Source organism: Cervus canadensis, chromosome 4 (assembly GCF_019320065.1).
Source record: "Cervus canadensis isolate Bull #8, Minnesota chromosome 4, ASM1932006v1, whole genome shotgun sequence".
Taxonomy (NCBI): domain Eukaryota; kingdom Metazoa; phylum Chordata; class Mammalia; order Artiodactyla; family Cervidae; genus Cervus; species Cervus canadensis.
Window position 1 is genome coordinate 85,038,651 of NC_057389.1, and position 20,641 is coordinate 85,059,291.

The 20,641-nt window shown below is 51.3% G+C and overlaps 1 protein-coding gene across 9 annotated transcripts in view; it reads right to left on the reverse strand.

Annotated features, from left to right (window-relative positions):
* Window positions 1-20,641, reverse strand: part of P4HA2 (prolyl 4-hydroxylase subunit alpha 2) — a 32,501-nt gene that overhangs the window by 9,524 nt on the left and 2,336 nt on the right. For all 9 annotated transcript variants that reach the window (XR_006269061.1, XM_043465998.1, XM_043465997.1 and 6 more), the window contains 9 exons: window positions 13,865-13,964; window positions 13,144-13,240; window positions 12,708-12,859; window positions 9,617-9,754; window positions 6,165-6,404; window positions 4,721-4,914; window positions 3,762-3,938; window positions 398-468; window positions 58-157 (listed from right to left, as the gene is read on the reverse strand). Coding sequence is in view for 8 of the 9 variants with exons in the window: in XM_043465998.1 (XP_043321933.1) it covers window positions 58-157; window positions 398-468; window positions 3,762-3,938; window positions 4,721-4,914; window positions 6,165-6,404; window positions 9,617-9,754; window positions 12,708-12,859; window positions 13,144-13,240; window positions 13,865-13,946 (1,251 nt within the window). In the remaining variant the exon portion in view is untranslated. Of the gene's footprint in view, window positions 1-57; window positions 158-397; window positions 469-3,761; window positions 3,939-4,720; window positions 4,915-6,164; window positions 6,405-9,616; window positions 9,755-12,707; window positions 12,860-13,143; window positions 13,241-13,864; window positions 13,965-20,641 lie in introns of those variants that run through there.

Sequence of the window (20,641 nt, forward strand, 5' to 3'; positions counted from 1 at the left end):
ATGATCTAGCTAGAAACACTCCCTTCCCAACTCCAGGGTCCCAGGAACAAGCCATACCTGCAACAATTCTGCAGTCTTCACTGTTAGCCCTGTTATGTGCTGCATCCGCAGATTCACCCGAGCCACAACAGGGTCATCGTCCTCCTCCAGCCAGGAGCTACACCAAAACAAGAGGGAGAGAAAAGAAGAAGGGCAAAGCAGACTTAGATGAGGTCCTACACTCTCCCCAGCCTCAGGGCCAGCATGGAAGGCAGCACAGAGTGAAAGTTCCACGTAGGCAGGTGCGGGCGCCAGCAGGGAGGACAACCACCCGAGTCACCCGCCCTCAGTAGGAACTGGGAGGCCCCGGAGCTGGGGCTTGAGCAGCCATCCCTCCACCACCATCACCTTTGCTAACCTTTTGGAAACCCTGTAGCTGGCGACAGTGAGCACACCTGTCTTGGGATCACGAACAGTGGCTCGTGCAAGCTGGAAGGCAGGAAGAAAGGGCACACTTATTCTTTGCCTTGAGTGTTTTCCTGGAGAGACTGGGACCTGATCTGCCAGTCAGACCAGGAGGGGAAGGAGCTCTACAGGTAGTGGCTCTAGCCAAGGCCCCTTGATCCTGCAAGCCAGGCCAGGGCAGTGGTCTCCAAATTCCTGTTCTACTGTCAGAGCCTGGCCACTGCCCACCCCTGCTCCCTCCCAGGTCCACGCTGTCTGCAGAATTATGCCTTATGGAGTCTGTTTAGTCCATTGACCCATCTGCCTGGACAGCCCCTTTCTCCCCAGGCCCACACACCACACCTGCCCATGCCTGGCTACTCCCACCACATTCAGACTGTGCTGCCGTCCCTGAGTCTGTCTCGCATGCTCCTCTTAACACAGTCAAGTCCACTGTCCTTCTGAACCTCAGCAACCTCCTCTGCCCAGAAACCTACCCAAACACTCTCCTTCTGCACAGCCCCTGCTGGCCTCCCACTGCACAAGGAACAAAAACAGAAGGCACAGTTTTCACTCCCTTAGGAGCTTTGTAAGGTCAGAAGATAGAGTCAAGGAAAGCAATCTACAAGCAGCAATAAGTGAACGGCGCTGGAAGCCACCCACCTCCACATGCTCACTCATAACACGTACACACCTCACGTATCTCATCTCCCCCAGTTTCCACAGACTGCTGCAGTGATACTCCCAGGAAGGGCCTGCTGCCTGGAGCCAGCCCCCCATGCTCCAGCTGCGGACTGTCTTAACTAGTGCTTACTCATGTGCCTAGCACAATGCCGGGTGACCAAGACATGGCCTCTATCCTCGTACAACTCAGTCGGGGGGAAGGCAGAAAACGAGCTGGGTAGTCACAGCACAGCATGTAGAAGCTGGGAAGCGGGAAGCTCAGTGTCTGGGGAGCACAGTCTACAGGGTCAAGATTGGTTTCCTAAGAGGGTGATGGGGGAACCACTTAGCTGAGATTTGAACGGTAAGCAGGAGTTAGCCAGGCAGGAGAACGTTACAGGAACAGGGAAGGAACAGCAACGCAGGGACCCAGAGGTGGAAATGGATGTGGCATATGACTGTGGATTAGAAGAGAGAGGGAAGAGCTGAGAACAGGCTGAGGCGGCAAGAGGGGGTTGAGCTGGATGTAACCTGTGACCGGTGAGAAGCAGGGGAGGGACACCACAACCTGAGTGTAAGAAAGATCACTGTGGATACACCGTAGAGGGTTGACTAAGGAGGGGTCAGAGCAGGAACAAGGAGGCCAGTGAGGATGTCAGAGAGAGGTCAGGGCAAGAGGTGGCAGAAGGGATGGAGGGGGTGGATGGACCAGAAGGCTGGCCCACCTGGACAGGTGCTGCTGCAGCACATTCGGGTAAGACCCGCTGCACCCAGAATGGAGGGCTCCCCTGAGATCCCACCTGCTGTTCCTTCCTGATGACAACTGCAGCTGTGGCTAGATCCCATCCAAACAAGTGAACCACAGCACTGGCCTGACGCCCACAGGGAGGCTCTGGGCAGCTGTGCTCGGCTCCCAGGGACAGACAGAGCTATTTTGAAAGCAGGCCAGAGACCCGCAGGCAGCTGCCAGGCATTCCCCACAGGCTAAGTTAAGCTCATGGGCCCTACTTCAAAGCCAGGATAGCATCTGTCCCTCACAAGCTCCGGAAAGGAGAGGTCCGCCTATAATAGCCAACATGTGTGGCCCTTCGCAGGGCTTCTATTCCAAGACTAGCTTTCCCAGCCACTCTCCTCTTCAGCCACACCCATGTGCACACATGCACCCAACATGAACACACACACACACAGCAATGTTTCTGCCTTGGTCAGAGGGACAAGGAGGAATCTCTCAGGAGGGTCTGGTACCACAGTGCCTCCCTCACCTGACAGCCAAGAAAGCCGTTTTCTTTCCTGCAGGAATTTGGAGCTGGTCCAGGGAATGGAAGAGCATGGGGGTCTGTGGTCCCCATTCTCCACACACACTGGCTAGACCCTCCCTCAGCAATATCAGTGACCCTAACAAGTGGCTATGAGCCCTGGAGGTCCTAGTACCTCAAAGCAAGGTTGTTCCAAGATGCAGTCCAGGGCCCAGGATGGGAACCTATCTTACTTAGGTCTCTCCAGGAGTGCTGGCCTCCTGGCCTCGACAGTTCTCTTAGAAGCAGAGAAATAGAGGATCTCCAGCTAACTCCTCCTCCTGATCACCAGGAGAAGGGTAGGGAAATGGGAGCAAGCAGTTCTCTTTGAAAGATATCAAATGGGAGAAAATCTTTTATGAACTAGAAATAGAAGAATAATTTTGTAACATGATGATGTATATACAAAACCAACAGCCAACGTGCACACTTACCAGTGAAGTACCAAAGGCATTTCTAGGAAATTCAGGAACAAGACAAAGATTCCTATTATAAAAACTCTCTAGAAGCTCTGGACAATTCAACAAGACAACAGAAACAGAACTATAATGAATAGGAAGGAGAAAACAAAATTTTTCTAATTTGTAGGTGCTAGTACTATATGGACAACCTAAGATAATTAGCTAAAAACCAAAAGAATAAGAAATTAGTTCAACCACTAGCTGTGATCTGCACCGGGTCTATTTCCTTGTGAGTAAAATGAAGATGATGACAGAGCCTGCTGAACAGACACAGCAGTTAACACATGTTAAGGACTTAGAATAGGGCCTGCCACACTTCAGAACTCAGGACACATTAGCTATTATGAAATGTATCTTTACAATCAACAGTTTAGCTTATGATAGTAAGCTAATTTAATAATGTAACCAGTAAAATCATGATGATGAAAGAAACAAAGTGAAGTTACAATAACAATAACAACAACAACAAACCGCCTAGGCATAAATTTAACAAGAGAAGTGGTGGGCTTATGTGAAGAAAATATTTAAAGGTGTGAATAAACAGAGAGACCCAGCGTGCTGCTAGATGAGAAGACAGTCCTGCAGGGATACTCATGCTCCTCCAAGTCAATCACTTCTTCACAGTCCTAATCAGGAGCTTCACAGGACCCAGCCTGGCAGTACCCCAGGGCATACTTCCTAAACACTCACCCACACACAGCCACCAACCTGCCCAGGTGCCCTTATTTCCCACCCTTGTCTGTCCACATTGGTTCCCTCCGTGGACCATGACTCCTCAAGGTTAAATCAAGTCTGCAGCACCTTAGTACCCGACGGTGGACTCATGCAAGACATCAGCAGAGGCCAGCTGGGTGAGCAACCAAACTGCCCCATGGCACCTGGACTAAGTGGCCTGAGAAGGAACGGCGGAGACACCTACTTTGGGTTTCGCAATCTCCTTGATCCTCTCGATTTCCTCGTCAGACATGACGTCGTAGTACCTGACGATGTGCGGGCTGTCCCATTCGTCCTCTTCCTTGAAGGGGGCGATGAGCAGCTGCGGCACCCTGTTGCCATGGTGATACCTACAGAAGAGCCTCTTCTGCCTTCGGGGGGTCTGGGGAACACAGAACAACAGGCCCTGAACCGAGTGAGTCCTAACCCTCAGTCCCAGACTAGCTGGCTGCAGACACTGGTCTCAAACCCCATGTCCAGCAGTCGCTCCCTCCCACCTCACCAGACAAGAAAACAAGCCACTCAGTTTGGCTGGCATGAAATGATATGCCACAAATCATGCAGAGGTTCTCCTCTCCCAAGAATACCTCATTTGACAAGTCCTGTGGCAGGGTGTAATTCCTGACCCTTCTCACAGAGATTGTGAGTAGGTGAGGAGGGCTGGGGCAGAGGGGACGTCTTTCTAGACAAAGAGCCAGCGGGAGCAAGCAGATACTGGCACAGAGAAGGCCAACAGACTGCCTCACATCTGTGCCACCTCTGTGAGGAAGCATCAGGGTCCCAGGGCTCTCCAAGGCCACTGATACCTCATACCAAGCTCTAGCAACTGTCTTGTCTTTGCTAGAGATCACGACTTCCGTTGCGGCCCAAGGCACATCAAGTCCCATGGGTTTTCTTAGAACAGTGAGTCAGGCAGAAGCTGGCCTCTTGGGATGGGGAGAGGTGCTCAGCAACAACTCAGAGGACTGAAACTCTGCCTGGGACCTCAAGGAAGACAAACCTCCTATCCTGTACCTCGAAGAACATCCACATGTCAGCCTCAGCAGATACTACCAAGGATTGAGAAAACCACCTACAGACAGAGTAACATCTTCCTCACATCTGTCTGTCCAGAGCTGAAATCTAGGTCCACTGCCTGGGCCCTGACCCATCCACGTGTCTCACCAGTTTGACACCCTCCCCACGACAGAGGCTCTCGTAGACATCCCTCTCGGGCAGGTAGTCCACAGGCCTCTCGTATATGCCTTGCTGGGCTGCGAGCTCAGCTTCTGTGTGATTCGATAACATTTTTTCTCTTTCTTCTTCCAACAACCTTTCAAAGTAGTGCAGATTCCCTCCAGCTCGTTCATGGCTCGGGTCTACAAAAGGAAAGAACATGAAGGAAAAGGAAACCACAAACATCTGTTAGGTCATTTAGAGAAATTATTCTGTAAGCGGTTTTCTCTCCCAGCAGCTAACTTGCACGCAGCATTCTGGCTTCCACAGCACCTAAGCGGGGTTTGCTGGTCATAGAGGAAAAGCCAACAGAGGTTCTCTCCACTCTGGTCAGAGATGAGAAAGGAGCAACAAAGCAGGGGGTGGAGGGGATGCTGTGCCACTGATGCTGATCTCCTCTCAGACTTCCCTGGAAATCCTGAGGACACGGGTCCAGAGAAGCAATCCAGAGTTCTGCCTCCTCCTCCCAACTTGGCTGTGTGCTAGCTTCATCCGTGCCCTAGAGTCCATCTGTTCCATTACTGGTGAGCGCATCACACCCTGGCCACAGCAAGAAGGCAGGCTGAAACACCAGCAACAAGAACAGCCACGTGACACTCCCACGGCTTTGTCCTATGGGCCTCACGACACGAAGGAGCGAGCCTGGCAGGGTTACTGAGCCACCCCCTCAGATGAGGAAACTGAAGCCCAAAGATGTGAGGAAATTCATGTGAGGTTATTCAGAGGAACCCAGGTGACCCGACTCCCTGTCCAAGGCTCTTACTGACACAACAGAGTCTACAAAGCTCTCTTCCCACATCCGTCTAACAGACATCCACACTAGCTGGCCTCAGACGCAGAACCCATGAAAAGCAGCAGCAAAAGGAAGTATTTGCTGGCCAGTGAAACCCCAGACTATGACATCCCAAATATTAATAAGAAGAGGAACAAATAGGTTCTTGAGACACAGTGCTTCTCATCTCCTTCAGTCTAACATCACAAGACACTTAAATGACCAAAGCCATGGCAAGTCCATCAGTTAGACCTCAGACCTCTAATAACAGGTCAGGCCACTGTCACTGCAGCAACCCTGAAATACAGCTTGCCTCTCGAGCTATTGTGCTTGTAATAAAGACTCCACTCTACAGGGCAGCAGATAGACTACAAACCTGGATTCCCATTTATAAATGGAATAGAAATCTATGTGCAGGCCTGAATGTACCCATCAGTGACTGGGCAAGGGTTAAGGCCAGAACTGAGGTAGGTAAAGAGCAAGCTGGCAGCTAGCCTGGGCCTGAAAGCAGCAAAGGATTGGTCACCGGCTAGGCAACTGGTCAAACTGGCTTGGTCCCTGACAGCAGCCACCCCTGCCACCTCCCCATCTGCACCTGACCTTCCCCCAGAGGCTCCTTACCAAGGGAGAGCAGGCGGCGGGTGAGCTCCACGGCACGGTGCAGGTCACCCAACTGGAAGACGGCATAGCTCAGGTAGTCCAGCACCTGGGCCTTGGATGTGGTGGCCTCCTCCCCAGCATCGAGCTGCTTTAGTACCTGTTCCATCCACAACACCGTGTGGTAATAGTCGCCTTCATTGTAGGCCGAGCGGCCCATCCCAAAGCAGTCGTCCACACTCAGCACGGCCTGGTACTTGGTTCCTGCAGCCGGAGAGGCACATAGTCAGGCTACAAAGGGTTAGGGAGAGAGATTTCCCCCATTGCAGGAGCCTGGGACCCTGGGACGGGGGGCATCACCCCAGCAGAGGCCCACTAGGATTTCAGACTACACACCTCCAAGGGCCATTGAGTACAGAAAGCACAGCCATGCTGGCCCTGCCTCCGGCTGGGGTGCACAGCCTATCTCCTAGCCTCAGACTCCCCTCTTTCCAAGGGGGATGGGGCCTTTGTTATGGAGGAGCCCAGGACACCCAAGAAGTAGTGTTCAGGAGAGTATAAAGGTCCTGCAAGCTGCACAGGAGATGTCTGCGAGGTAGCTGGCCATTTGAGACTGGAAGTTTAGAAAAAATAACTTGAATATAAAAAACAGAACTGAGGTGGCAGGTAAAGCCATGGATGAAGATAAATGCTTCCAGAAATAAGTGTCAGGAAAGAGAGACACAGTAGCTGAGGCCAGGGCCCCAGAGGCCACCTGTACAGAAACGATGGAGTGAATAACGCTGAAAAGTACCTAAGAGATAGCAGAAGCGGAACAGGAGAGGTGTGACAGATGCCAAGGGAGGTCAAGAAACAAGACTGCAGTGCCAGCTTCGACCACTAGGTGGTGGGGCCCATCAAAGTGAAGGTGTGAGTCACTCAGTCCTGTCCACTCTTTGTAACTCCATCAGCTGTAGCCACCAGGCTCCTCTGTCCACGGAATTCTCCAAGCAAGAATATTGGAGTGGGTAGCCATTCCCTTCTCCAGGGGATTTTCCCAACCCAGGGACTGAACCCAGGTCTCTCACACTGCAGGCAGATTCTTTACCATCTGAGCCGCCAGGGTGGGCCCTTGGTAAAGGTCAATTCAGCAGGTCCTCTGACCATAGGTCGTCTGCTGTTGATTCATGCTGGAAGTGACCATGAAGAGTTTCAAGTCAAGAAGGAGATGTGGTGTGTAAGCTATGTGGAGATGCAGGGTTTAAGCTGTGACCCTCCTGGAAAGCAAAGGAACTTCCTTACAACCCAGGCATGGCTGACAATGAAAAGTTGCCTCAGAGTGGGCTCTTTCTGCCTGATATCTAAGATGTCCCGAATGAAACCCCTGCTGCCATGGGTTGGCTTCAGGGGCTGCTCACCAGGATGGCTCAGGAACAGACAATGTAGGACAGGATAGGAAAATGGGGAAAATAAACACCAGACAGAGTTAGCAGGAAGACCATAGACAGGAGAAACGGGGGCATCCTTGAGTCCTTGTTCACTCTCCATGAACCTCCACAGATCTCTGGCTCTATAGGTGCAGGAACTCAACACTGATGGAGGCAGCATAACACAGATGAGGGGGTTGGACAAAGCAGGGTCTGTGTGGGCCTACCTATGGCACCCAACAGCTGTGTGACTATGGGCAAGTTACTTAGCCTCTCTGATTCTTAGTCTGTTACCTCTAAAAAGAGATAATGCCATCAATTTTAGAGGACTTGTGCCAAGAACTTAAGAAGACGATGTCACATGAAAATGTCTCCTATGAGTCCTCAGAGTGTAATAAACAGTAGTTGTTACCATATGTCTCACAGATACCAAGAATGTCAAGAATGGCTCCCAAACACTCAGTATCTTTCCCAGAAACCAACGTGAAAGTCTGCTCTCTGGAACGTGCTCTCGGGAGAATACCAGTTGAGCTGAATGCTGAAGGGCCATAAAGGTAAACCTGCAGAGTTTGTGGGATGAAACAAAGAAGCCGAGCAGTGATGAAGCTTAGTACAACAGACAAGGAGGCCAGGGAGACGGTACGACGCAAGACCGCAAAGACCACATGTTAAGAGGAATTTGGATTTAGCCCTAAAAGTAAAGGACTGTGAACAGGCTCCCCTGGAGAAGGTGCTTAGGGAGACACCAGGTAGGAACAGCACCCTGGGGAACAACTCCCATCCACCCCTCACTGCCCCTCCAGGATACACATGCGGTTGTTACTGAATGTAAAGGCTCAATGCGCTGGCTGTGGCTCCCTCTTCCCATCAATCATTCTCTTAGCTATAGGGTGAACGGATCCTGAAGGTGCCCCCAGCCACCTTCTCTCTCTGGCCTCCTGGCCTTGGCCAAAATCTGGTTGAGTGAGGATTAAGGAGACATCCCCAGTCTTCCTGTTGGCTCCCTGGGCTTCCCAGTACCAAGGCTCCAGGCTCTGACCAGCCAATAACACAGTTCCTCCCTCTCCCACACACCATGATTCCCTCTGCTGTGCCTCCTACAGGGTCCCCAAGGGTGAGGTGGCCTCCAAGATCTACCAGAGTCTAACGGAATCCCTAGGTTTATTGCCCTTTAATAGCCTCCAAACCCCTACACGCCTTCTTACAAACATACTGAGGCAGCCAGTTGAATTGAAACAGGGCCTGTAAAAGAAATGAGAGAGAGAGGTGCCAAAAGAGAAAGGGCTGCGATCAGCATCTCAGAATTCAAAGGAGGGGAGAACATCAGGAAGAATCAGGCAATTAATATGCTGAACGCTAGTGAAAAGCTAAAGAACATCTGGCCTGAAACCTGTCTACTGGCTTTACCATCCAAGTGGCCCCTGGTGATCTTGCAGGGGCAGGAGCAGCCCAGACTTTGTGTGTTCAGGGGGACACAGGAACCAAGGAAACAGAAAGAGTGTAGATGACTATCCAGTTGCCTAACCAGGAGGGAGAAGAGATCGATCAGCAGCAGAGACTCAAAGGGGCCTGGGATCCTGAGGCCAGGGTATGTAAGATGAGCAAGAACAGAGGTTCTGAGATGAGCTCGGGGGGAAGAGTCCAGAGAGGCAGACACAGAAGAAACAGGGGCAGACTGTAACTGAGGGCACATGGGCCACGGGACAATGAGTTCTTCAGAGATCACTCCTGGGCAAGAGGACCCTGGAGGGTGGGAACAGAAGTGGGTCTGGATACAGACCTGAGCGGTACTCTGGAGACACAGGCCAAGGAGGTCCTGAGCGGCAGCCTTGGCATTCCCTGAGCTGAGAGAGGGGAGGCCTGGGCTGGAGGGCGGTGGTGGGGCAGGGGCTGAGGGGAGGCGGCTGTCACGGACTAGGGGACTGGCACCAACTGGAAACAAGAGAACCATTGCCAGAGGTGACGGCGCACCTGGGGTTAGAGACCATGAGTCAGCAGCGGCTCCAGCCCTATCCAGACGCCATAGTAGACACACGCGCTGGACAGGCTTTGTCTGGAGTGGTGAGTTACCTGGAAGGTCCCCTTTGGAAATTGTATCTGGGTCCAGTTTGTATGTGTCCTGAAGTCTCATCAAGGCCTTGGCGGCTCCTGTTTCATCTTCATCGGTGGGGAAGAACTGTCGCTGCACCGACAGGTTTGCAATAAAATCTTCCAAAGGAGAGAGTGAGAACAAAAGGTTACCTCCATCCAGGGACAGAATTTCACCTGGAGCCAGACAGGCACCCAAAGGAAGATCTCTGGCTAGTGCAATTCTTTGCCCCTTCCCACGAGGGCCATTTCCCCTTCCTCCAGGAAGCCCATCCTAGTGGCTCCAATTCAGGGAGACTTCTCCTTTCTTACTCCTCACTGTACCAACTGCCTGTGCTGCTCATCTGAACTGAACAGAACGGCCCCCTCATACTAATTAGCATGTGGGAGTCTGAGAGTCTTGGCTCCAAAGCACTCAGATCTGGTGGAGACAGAAGGGACAGAGAGGTAACTGACGGGGACACAGGAAAAGACTAAGGGGGGAGTTGCTGACCACTCAGCAGAAAACCAACCACACGGTAAACCTTGATTTAGGATTATTAGGCCGGCCAGGTAATCACAAACTCCTGGCCCACATCTCAGATGGAGGAGCCCAAGGGACAGAAGAGAGCCCGGCTGGCCACTCATTCCTGACCACTGGTCCTAATCATCCAGAAAGGTAATGATGACAGTCCTAGAGGTGTATGGCGCGATCCCCTCACCAAGATTAGGGATCAGAGGATCATCTGAGCAGGCCAAGTACTGAGATGGGCCACACATGCCCTGTTGTGCGTGATTACCCTGCCAGACCACACCGGCCTGCTCTGCTCACTAGGATAATTCCTGCCACTGCGACTCACATTGAGCTCAGGGCATAAGCTCCCTGACTGTGGTGCTCAAGACTACAGCCCCGAGTCTGGGAGAACCCTAACCACAGAAGCAACCAAAGGAGCTATTTTGTGACTCCAAGACCCAGCTGTAAAGCAAGATAGACATTTCCTGCAATCTCAGGACTTCAAGTGGGGGCCAGGCTCTCCCATGCTGATTTAGGGGCTTCACCTGTGCTCAGGAGCTGAGAATTGGAAGGGGAACGCCAAGGCCATTTCTTTTCTGGCCTCTTCCCACAGCACCCACAACCTCAAGCACAAACATCCACTTCTAGCCACGCCTGAGGACCCAGGAGCCAAAATGCTGCAACCCTGTCTCCTCCATGGCTGCATGGTCAGGGACATTAAGAGTTTACAATCCAGAGAGAAAAAAATGCTTTCCAGAAAAAGCCACATTGTTAGTGTTATTTCCCTGCCTCCCCACTCCACATTTCAGGGGCAAGAGCTCTGAAAGAAAGAGGTAAAAACAACCTACTGCTCTCTGGGGCTGTCCTATCTCCCTCTGGGTAATTATAAGGTTTTCCAAAGGAACCAGATGTTGATGGTGGGGGCTGGGTATGGAGAATAAGACTGGAGAGCAGGAGATCATCTGGGCGGGCTTATTCTCCTGCGGTGCAGGCAGAATGGCCAGTTCTGAGCTACAGGCCCAGGCTGGGAGGCAGGGTCTGGGAAAGACAGCCACGGCTTCTGGAGGCAGTGAGCTCACTGGGCACAGCTCCAGCCCGGCTGAGTTCACCAATCCCTCCCTAGAGGCCACTCTGCTCCCAGCCAAGCCAAGCCCAGCCCGGTCTGGCCACAAGGGCTAAAACGCCTCAGCTTGAGAGACAACGAATCTGAGGTTAATCAGCACTTCCAACGCAGGGGGGAGAGGCAGTGGGTCCAGGGGGGCTGGGCCCAAGGCTGGAATCAGAAGGGCCCACCTCCAGGCCTGCCCCACCATCTGCTGCTAAGAGGAAAATATTAGAGCATAGGAAGTACTATCACAGTAAAAGCACTAAGCAGAGCTGAAGTTTTTTTAAAAAAAGTTCATACTCGGACCTGCAAATCCCACTTATGGGAACTGATCATAAGGAAATAATCAGAGGTGGGCAGATAGATAGGGGTAAGATTGCTGATAACTTGGGAACAATTCCATGTCCACTGACGACCATTTTCACACTTCATCAGTGTGACGTATTACTGCTGCTGCTGCTGCTGCTGCTAAGTCGCTTCAGTCGTGTCCGACTCTGTGAGACCCCATAGACAGCAGCCCACCAGGCTCCCCCGTCCCTGGGATTCTCCAGGCAAGAACACTGGAGTGGGTTGCCATTTCCTTCTCCAGTGCATGAAAGTGAAAAGTGAAAGTGAAGTCAGTTCAGTCGTGTCCGATTCTTAGCGACCCCATGGACTGCAGCCTACCAGGCTCCTCCACCCATGGGGTTTTCCAGGCAAGAGTACAGGAGTGGGTTGACATATTACTGAGCCAGACATTAAAATCACGTGGCAGAAGAACATTTAAAAAACATACACAGCAGTTGAAAAATTCAGGAAAACAGTATAAGCTTATGTCACAAATCTGCCAATGGATTTGTCTTCTTTCTAAAAGATATGAATGGGAATGAATTTAGAGGAGGCCCACGCCCCCATCACTTAGCCCACTTAACCTTTGTTAATTTGTTTGGTCCCTCAAACATTCCCTGGTATGGTTCCATTTTATACACGTGTAAAAAAGACTAGGATTTTAATAGTGATTATCATCAGACAATTGGATTAAAAACTGTAATTTTCTTATATGATTGTTTTTGTTTTCCAACTTATCTAGAAAAATGTATTACTAAAGCATAATTAGAAAAAAGTCACTACCCCCCACCCCAAAAGGGACACCAAAACACTAGAAAAAGGCAAGAACTGATTTTTTTTTGGCCATGCTGTGTGACATTCAGGATCTTAGCTCCCTGACCAGGGATCAAACCCATGCCCTCCTGCAGCAGAAGCACAGAATCCTAACCACTGGACCACCAGGAAACTTCCAAGAACTGATTATTATTAATATCACAATTGAAAGCAAGGACAGCCAATCGCCAGGTCCCCAGAGATAAGAGCAGCTGCTGTCCGCACACTGCATGTGCACACCAACATCCTGAACCAGGACCGGCTCAGACCCACACACCGCAGGCGCAAGCCCAGGATCGCAGCAGCTCACGAAACCACCGCTCACAGCCCCTCACCTGCGGCTGAGTTCTGCAGGACAAGGTCCTCCAGCGCAGGCCAGTCCGTGTTTAGCCGCTTCACCAGTTTATAGGCATTCACAGGGTGGGCCAGGTAGCCCTCAGGGTCAGCAGCTGACTTGCTGGTCAGGGCTTCCATTTTGTCGGCCCAGCTGTAGAACCACAGAAAAAGGTTCTAATACACCCATTCGCATGGATCTTGACCTATGGTAATTTTCCTGGTGAGGTTCAGAGGATCTCTATCCAGAAAGGAAAAAGCAGCAATCCTCAGCCCACATATTTAGCTACTCTGGGGGACTGGCATGAAGTAAAACCCAGGCCAGGCCCATACTGCCCCCTCAAGGGCTTCCTCTTATGGGCACCCTGGGGGGGTTCCTGGTGGGGGCTCCTGCCACCCTGGTTCAGGGTGGCTGTGGGGACTCAGGACATCAGACACCTCTTAATCTTGGAGAGCTTGGCTTCCTCCACCAGGATGTACTCCTTCAGGGACTGCACCAGGTCCTTCTCTGCATAAATCAGGTCTGTCATGTGTCCTGGAAGGGAGAGATAAAAGGGCCAGTAAGAAGTGGGTGAGGGACATCCAGCTCCCAACCTTAAGGCAAAAGACGTCGGCACAGAGGCAAGCTGAGCCAGGCGCATGTCAGCCCTCTTGGGGTCATGGGGGCCTAGGGTTAAAGGAGGCCTAGGCACTCATATGGTCCTGGCCCCCAGCTTTAGGAAGAGAGAGGCAGAGGCTCCAAGCAGATGGTAAGTGCCCTGAGGACACCTTAAGGAAGAAACCCTGAATCTCACTCTCCCACTGTTGCCCAGCTGGGTCATGTTCCTGGGACAAGGATGTCTGAGGGGCTTCTCTGCTCAGAACCATTCTCTAGTCCAGGAGAAAGTTGGACAGAAAGGCCAGGCAGCCCGGGAGCAGCCTGCACTTTCCAGGGTGGAGGCCCAGCTGAGACGGCCACCTACCTACCAGGAAGGACATCCAGGTCATCAGGAGTCAGAGGTGGAAACAGCAGCTCTGCAAGCCTGACTTTCCCCAGATCTGATTAAAACCAGTGGACGAGGCCTCCCCACCCTGAAGGAGAACAGGCCTCAGGCAGTGCCATCCCCTGGCACTTGAGCCAAGGACTGCCCAGGCAGACGATAGTCCTATTGGCACATACCAATAGAAGTGAAGAATTCAGCCTGCACGCAGCCCAGGACACCAAACCAGGCCACCAGCAATGTGGACTCCCAGGGTTTCATGGTCACAGAGGGCAGTGTCTGCAAGGCATTCAGTGATAGTCATTAGATCAACAATGGTAAAAAGCAACTTAGGAGAGGACACATACACATGTGCACATACACATAGACATTCAAACGTGCCAGACTCTGACCCAGCACATGGAAGTTAAGGAAGATATTCAGGATCACCAGTGGAAAGACACCAGGGTGTAGAACCAGGGATCTTCACTTAATTCTGTCCCCTGCTCTGGGAGTCTGAGTGCCCATGGGAGAGACTCTGCCCTCTCAACTTCTGATAACCACTGACAACATGCGAAGGCTAAATGGGGAGGAGGGACAGTCACCCCTGGTTCTAAGGGTCTGTCAGTTCAAGATTCTGACCCAGACCTCTTCTCTGTCTTTCCTTCCAACACAGGTGCCAGGACACTGCCGGGTGCTGAGGACCCAGATGTAACACACCGCCCGTGGGCAGAAAGAGAACCGAACACAACAAGCGCCCCCCCTCCCCGGGGGGCGGGGTGGTCCACACCCAAAACAAGGTATACAGCAGATGGTCAGCCAGAAGAGAAATCAAACTGCTCCCTGCTGGTCTGCATCTGGCCATGGTGAGAGCAGGCTGGGCAGACACTGCTCTTCCTGCATCGAGGCTGCTCGGGAGACACTGTCCTCATGGAGAATCACCATTCGCAAATATTTACTGTGCCAGGCACTGAGCTAGGCGCTTTGGATACAAAAATGAATCAGCCGCACAGGGCCAAAACCTTAGACTGGGCTGGGCTGCTGACATAAGTAAGAGGCTGTCTTCCCATCAGCCTAGAAATAGCCAGACGCAGCTCTGAAGGCAGAAGGCACACCATGGGGCAAGCCCACTGGCAGTGGACCCAAGTATACAACGTAAGCTTCAGACATCATCTCCCAGCTGGGCCACGCGGCCCGGAGCACGCAGGAGGTACATTCACCCGAACGCCAGTTCTGCCAGTCCCTCTTCTTCCTGCTCTACTTCAGCCAAGCCCCACTGGAAATTTACTGAGAGAAAACAAGGAAAATAAAGGAAGTACAAAGGCTTTCCCTCCAAACTGCAAGCCTTATCTGACAGAATTCTAAGGCTGAGCTGACTAATGCCAGCTCATCAGTTTTTTGCCTGCAACGGCTGATTGGACGCACAGTCACACCCATCATTCCTCACTTCACCCTTCCAGGAGAAATTCCAATCCACTGTGGCTCCCAGCTAGGCTCAGAGAAGCCCAACCACGACCCTCAACCCCAAACGGGTTCCTGTATGAAGAAGAGGGGGGCATCCCTGATGACTCAGCTTGTAAAGAATCTGCCTGCAATGTGGGAGACCTGGGTTCGATCCCTGGGTTGGGAAGGTCCCCTTGAGAAGGGAAAGGCTACCCCTTCCAGTATTCTGGCCTGGAGAATTCCATGGACTTTATAGTCCATGGGGTCACAAAGAGTTGGACATGACTGAGCAACTTTCACATGAGGAAGGGGAGAGGATAAGTGAGTGCCCCCCTTTACCCCCTGCCAAATGTATGCCAAGCTGACAGTGCCCTAGGTGTCAGGGGCCCAGAGATACACAGGACAAGACTATTCAGCCCAGAACCTGCTGCAGGGTAGGGAGGAAGGGCTAAGGGGTCCACTATAAACTTAGGGCAGTAGAGGAAAGCAAGTCCCTGAGAAGAGGTGACAGGGCCCTGTCCAGCCCCAAGGGAGAGCCCAGACCCTCCTTTTTCTAGTCACAGATCTGCTCCCAGACCTCAGCACCCTGCATCCACCACCAGGATTCTAGAAGGCCTGTCCTCTTGCTTACATAAGACCCTTTCTCAGGGAATGGGGTCTACTCCTTGTACTTCAAGAGGCTTCATCAGCTTAAGAGAGCACCTTCTGTACACATGTAGGGAGGGAACAGTAAAAACCCAGAGCCAGGAGGCTGTGTCTGCAGACAATAAGGGATCAGCCAACTGCCTGTCAGGCTGGGGTGATGGGAGAATAGTACCCAGGCAGGAGGCCAGACTACACACGGCTGGAAAGTGGGAGGCAAGGGTCACCGTTTGTCCCTTGTTCCATCACCAGTTGCAGTGGCATGCCTCCTCATGGATCAGATAACAAATTTAAGGAAGGGAGAAACCTCATTGTTTCTTTCAAATTGGTGATACTGGCCACGGTTCATGCTTTATAGCACTCACGAAAATACAGCCAGGTTCCTTCATTACATGAATACCAGCTGTCATTTCTCTGGAATGTGCTATCTGGCTTAGACTGAGACTATCCACGAATCCCAGTCTGGAGGCAGAGCCCAAAGAATCACAGATGGGTTTCTGGGCGACCAAGGGCTTACAAAGTCCTGTTCTGACAGAGGAGGGGGCTGACGATCCTGCTGGCCCAGACACCGAGGCACTCCCACGCAGCCCCCGGACCACTCAATCTAAACTGTCACCCCATCCCATTTCTCCTGAACACTAATTTGTATTAGGTGTACAAAAGGTCATCTAATCAGGGTCAGGTTGGCAGGCGGCAGTCTCCAAGGACTGGGGTCACAGTGTCACCTGCATGCCCCCCATGCCATCACATACCTATACCAGAGCTTGCTGATGACAGACTAAGTGGGTGCCTATATGCCCGCCAGTGCTGCCAGAAGCCCTCCAGGAACCCTCAGAAATCCACAGTGAATAGGCCTAGAAGTGGGCAACACTGAGCCCCCTTGTATGAAAATAAAGTAGCAGCAAGCCTGAGCAGAAAACCCATACTGAGTTTTATGTAAGCTGCATCCCGAGTTTTGAACAAACTCTGGCCCATACCTGGCACCCAACAAAAAGGAAAACCTCACCACAGATTTGTTCGTGCCAGGAAACTGTAACATCAGAAGATGTTACATTTCTTCCATACAATGGATGGTTATGGACTGTGTAGGAATGGATACTGTACGCTTTTTAATACCAAGAGAAGACCAAAGCATCTTGTTAAGTGAGAAAAATAGGCTCCCAAACAATATATACTCTATGCTTTCATTTTTATAAAGAAAAATTTTTATATATGGAAATTTACATACCTACATATATATGTAAGCAGGGAGTCATAAATCTAGTTGTTATCTTGGTGAAATAATTCTATTTTTCTCTTTATGTTTATTTGTATTTCCTAATCTTTCCACAAGAAGTTCTACGGGAAACTTGAAATATACTTTATATAATATCTAAAATGAGAAGAAAATAAAGCAAGCCCTCTCCAATGGACTCCAGGAGACCCAGCAGCCTGAGTTGGGGCCCTCACAGGGAGGTCCTTCAAAGCCTGCCAACACGCTAGCGACAATAATTCACCCACCAGGCAACCGGCACTATTTCTAAGCACAGGGCAGTTCCAAGACACACAATCACAGGCCCCGGCAAGCTGGCTCTTTGGAGAGGACATTCACAACGGGGCCAAGCAGCCATGAAAAGATGTTTCCAACTGCAAACCAGCAGCGTCCTCAGCTTCTCCCCTTACCTCATCAGGCAGGAACCTATGCCAAGCTCCCAGCTGCAAACCAAATACAACAGCTTGAGTTTTAACAATGTATTTAACAGCCTAGAGACAGAACATGGGTATGCCAAGAACAAACAGGTCTCGTTTGGCTCCGAACAAAAGGATGCCTGCCTTCTGTGAAGGGGCAAGATCTGCCTGAACAGGGCTCCCTCCAGTGGCCTCGCCTCCTGGTCGTGTGGCCAACTCTACGTGGCACAGTCAAGAGAACCTGCGTGCTCAACCGAGCAAGAGTTGACAGAGGCTCCAGAGGCCCGACCACCTATGCACATGGATGTCCACTGAGGCCCATGAGCTGCTCTCCCTGGCACCCCAGGGGAGGGATGAGAGGTGCCCGACTCTCCTCACCTGATATCATGCCTCAACTATCACCCTGATCTGAACCACCCCTAAGTCCTTCTTACTGCCATATTGGCCCCTGCCTGCACTGGACTCCCATCTTTGTGGCCTCCCTCCCACCTCTGCTCTACAAAGTAGCCAGCACGGCTTACTGCATCCCCTCCTTTGGTCTCTCTCTCGGTAAGAACCCTCCAAAGGCTCTCCACTGTTCTCAGAACAAAGTCCAAATTCCTTAGCACTTTTTGACTCTGCATGACCTGGCCCTACAGCCCTCTCCAGCCCCATCTCATGACTCCAGATTTCATACCTTCAACAACCACATCACATGAAAAACAGCCTCCTTCACTGAGAACCTAAAGAAGCCTAGATGATCCTGCATACCTCTCCTTATGCAGCTGTCCCTCAGGATCCACACGGGATTGGTTCCAGGAGACCCCACAGACACCAACATCCACAGATGCTCAAGTCCCTTATATACTAAGCATCATATAGTAAGCCTTCCGCATCGATGGGTGTCACGTCTGCAGATAGGGAGGGCTGACCGCAGTTTCTCTATCCAGCACCTGGACATGCTGACTTGTACTACCCACCTGGGTACCCTCAAAACCACAAGGCTCCTGCTTCAGTAACTAGACAACAACGTAGCACAAAAGGCTGTACAAATCAACACGCAAAAGCCAGCTGGGTTTTCAGTCAGAGTCTTGGCACAGACTCGGCAGTCTAGGCAAGACTAACTTATCAGGAACCACGGGAAAGAAGAAGACCCACACTCAGCTCTGCTGGATGCAACAGGAGGACCACCTTGTACTCTCTTGGCCTCACCTGCCTCCTGGGCCACCTGCTCTACCTCAGACCCAGTGAAGGACACTGCGCAGGCTCCAAATCTCAGACCCTTCCTGCAACTTCTAAACTCCAGTGAAGTGCCTTGCTGGCCTCTCTGGGGACTGCTAGAGGGCCTGGGAGTGCAATTGAGGACTGGGCAGGGTTGGGGGCGGTGGGCGGAAATAACTCCTCCTTGGGCAACTGTGACCAATGAAGAACAGACACAAGAGGACATCAGCATGTAAATCCCCTCTCCAGGCCTCCAGGGAGAAGCAGCAGAGCCCACCCAGAGATGTCCTGCACAGCTGAACAACTAGAGCACCTCTCTGCAGACTAGCCAGCTTGCTACAGCACCACCTGGGATTTGCTTCCCTTCCTTCTCTTACCCTTACTTACTTACCTCTCTCTTAACTTACCCTACTCTCTTACCCTTCTCTTATTCCCTTACCCTTGCTACTTTGCAAGTGTACCTTCTAACAAAGCATCAAGTACTTAAGCTGTCTTTTCTGGGAACTAGGCTAAGCTAACCACTATTCATGTTTCCAAAAATCTTTCACTTCTACCAACACCTTGTAAACTAGATAGATTTTCATCCCCATTTCAGATAGAGACATGTAAAATACATAACTGAAGCTGCTCAACTCACATGCTATAGCAAATCAATGGCAGAGTTCAGACGCAAAGCCAAAACATATCGTCCACTATTTATTGCTGCCTTCAATCCTACTCAGTAACATCTGTTGCCATATAGCATCCTAAGGACTTCCCAAAAGGAGGAGTCACACTGTGGCCTAGCAGAACAGGCTTGCCCAAGTCAAAGACTTTATTGTGGTTCACAAAGCAGCCTTATGATATCCATAGCTGGATCCCACCAGAAGGCAGACAGCAACATGGGCTCAGAAAGACAGGAACATGGTGCCTCCAGTTCAAGTGAGCAGTCACTCCAGCCCAGACATCACAGCATTCACAGATGACCAAGTGGCCCAGCTCATGACAAGACAATACAGGCAGGCACACCAACCCTGGAGTCAGATCGTCCCAGAGTTAAACCTCAATTCCACAATCACTTCCAGGTTTCAGAATCTTAGACAAGTTACAGTCTAAGGAGTTACAGTTCCAAGTTACAGTCTCAGTTTTCCCATCTATTTAACAGTGATAACATCTCATAGGGCTGTTCTGAAGACTGAATGTAATGACAGATGTCAGCGGGCAGCCTAGCACCAGGCACAACTTCCACCAGTCATCAGCAACAGACCTGGAGCAGCTGACCCCTGGAGAGAAAGAAGGTCCAGTCTGTGAGACAGTGAAGACGAAAACAAAACAGAAATTGGAGAACCTCCTTGTCCCAAGAGTGTCAAAAGAGATTCAGGGGAGGGTGGAGTCAGGCCTAAAGCAGCACACTGACCATCAGGAAGTTAACTTTGAAAACTGGCCAATCACTGGCTCTCTCACCAAGGAAGGAAAGTTCTCTGGCAAAAAACAGGTGACCAGACCTGTCCTCTGCAATCTCACCTATTTCTATGTCTCTAACCTGCACACTCTGAGTTCCTACAAATAGCAGGCCTCAGGATCATGGCCACACCCTGGGCCCTCAGGAGTGCCAGGTACAGAGCAGGGTATAGTCTAGCAAACACTTCCTGAAACGTCTAGAGCAGATGCTGGTCTGCGATCGGAGTCACATCCAGTGATCTGGAGAATTCACTACCCAAACATTTATAACCCTCTGCCCTGCAATGACACCACTTAAACACATACTTTTTCCTAGATCTCCAAGAAGTCTAATCCATACTTTTCAACCCCCTCTGCTCCTTCTGAGAATAAAAACTATATCCTTCATTCCACATCTGCAGCTCAAACCCCAGCGACCACAGGGGCCACCAGCCCTCTCTGCTCAAGAACAGACTCACGTCCCACCCTGGTGCACTTCAGAAGTCCAAAAAAACTGCTAGATTTTTCGAAGTTAAACTCTCACTCCAGCACCCTGTCTGGGCTTGCACGTGCCTGCATCACAGCATTTCCTGCCAACCTCCATC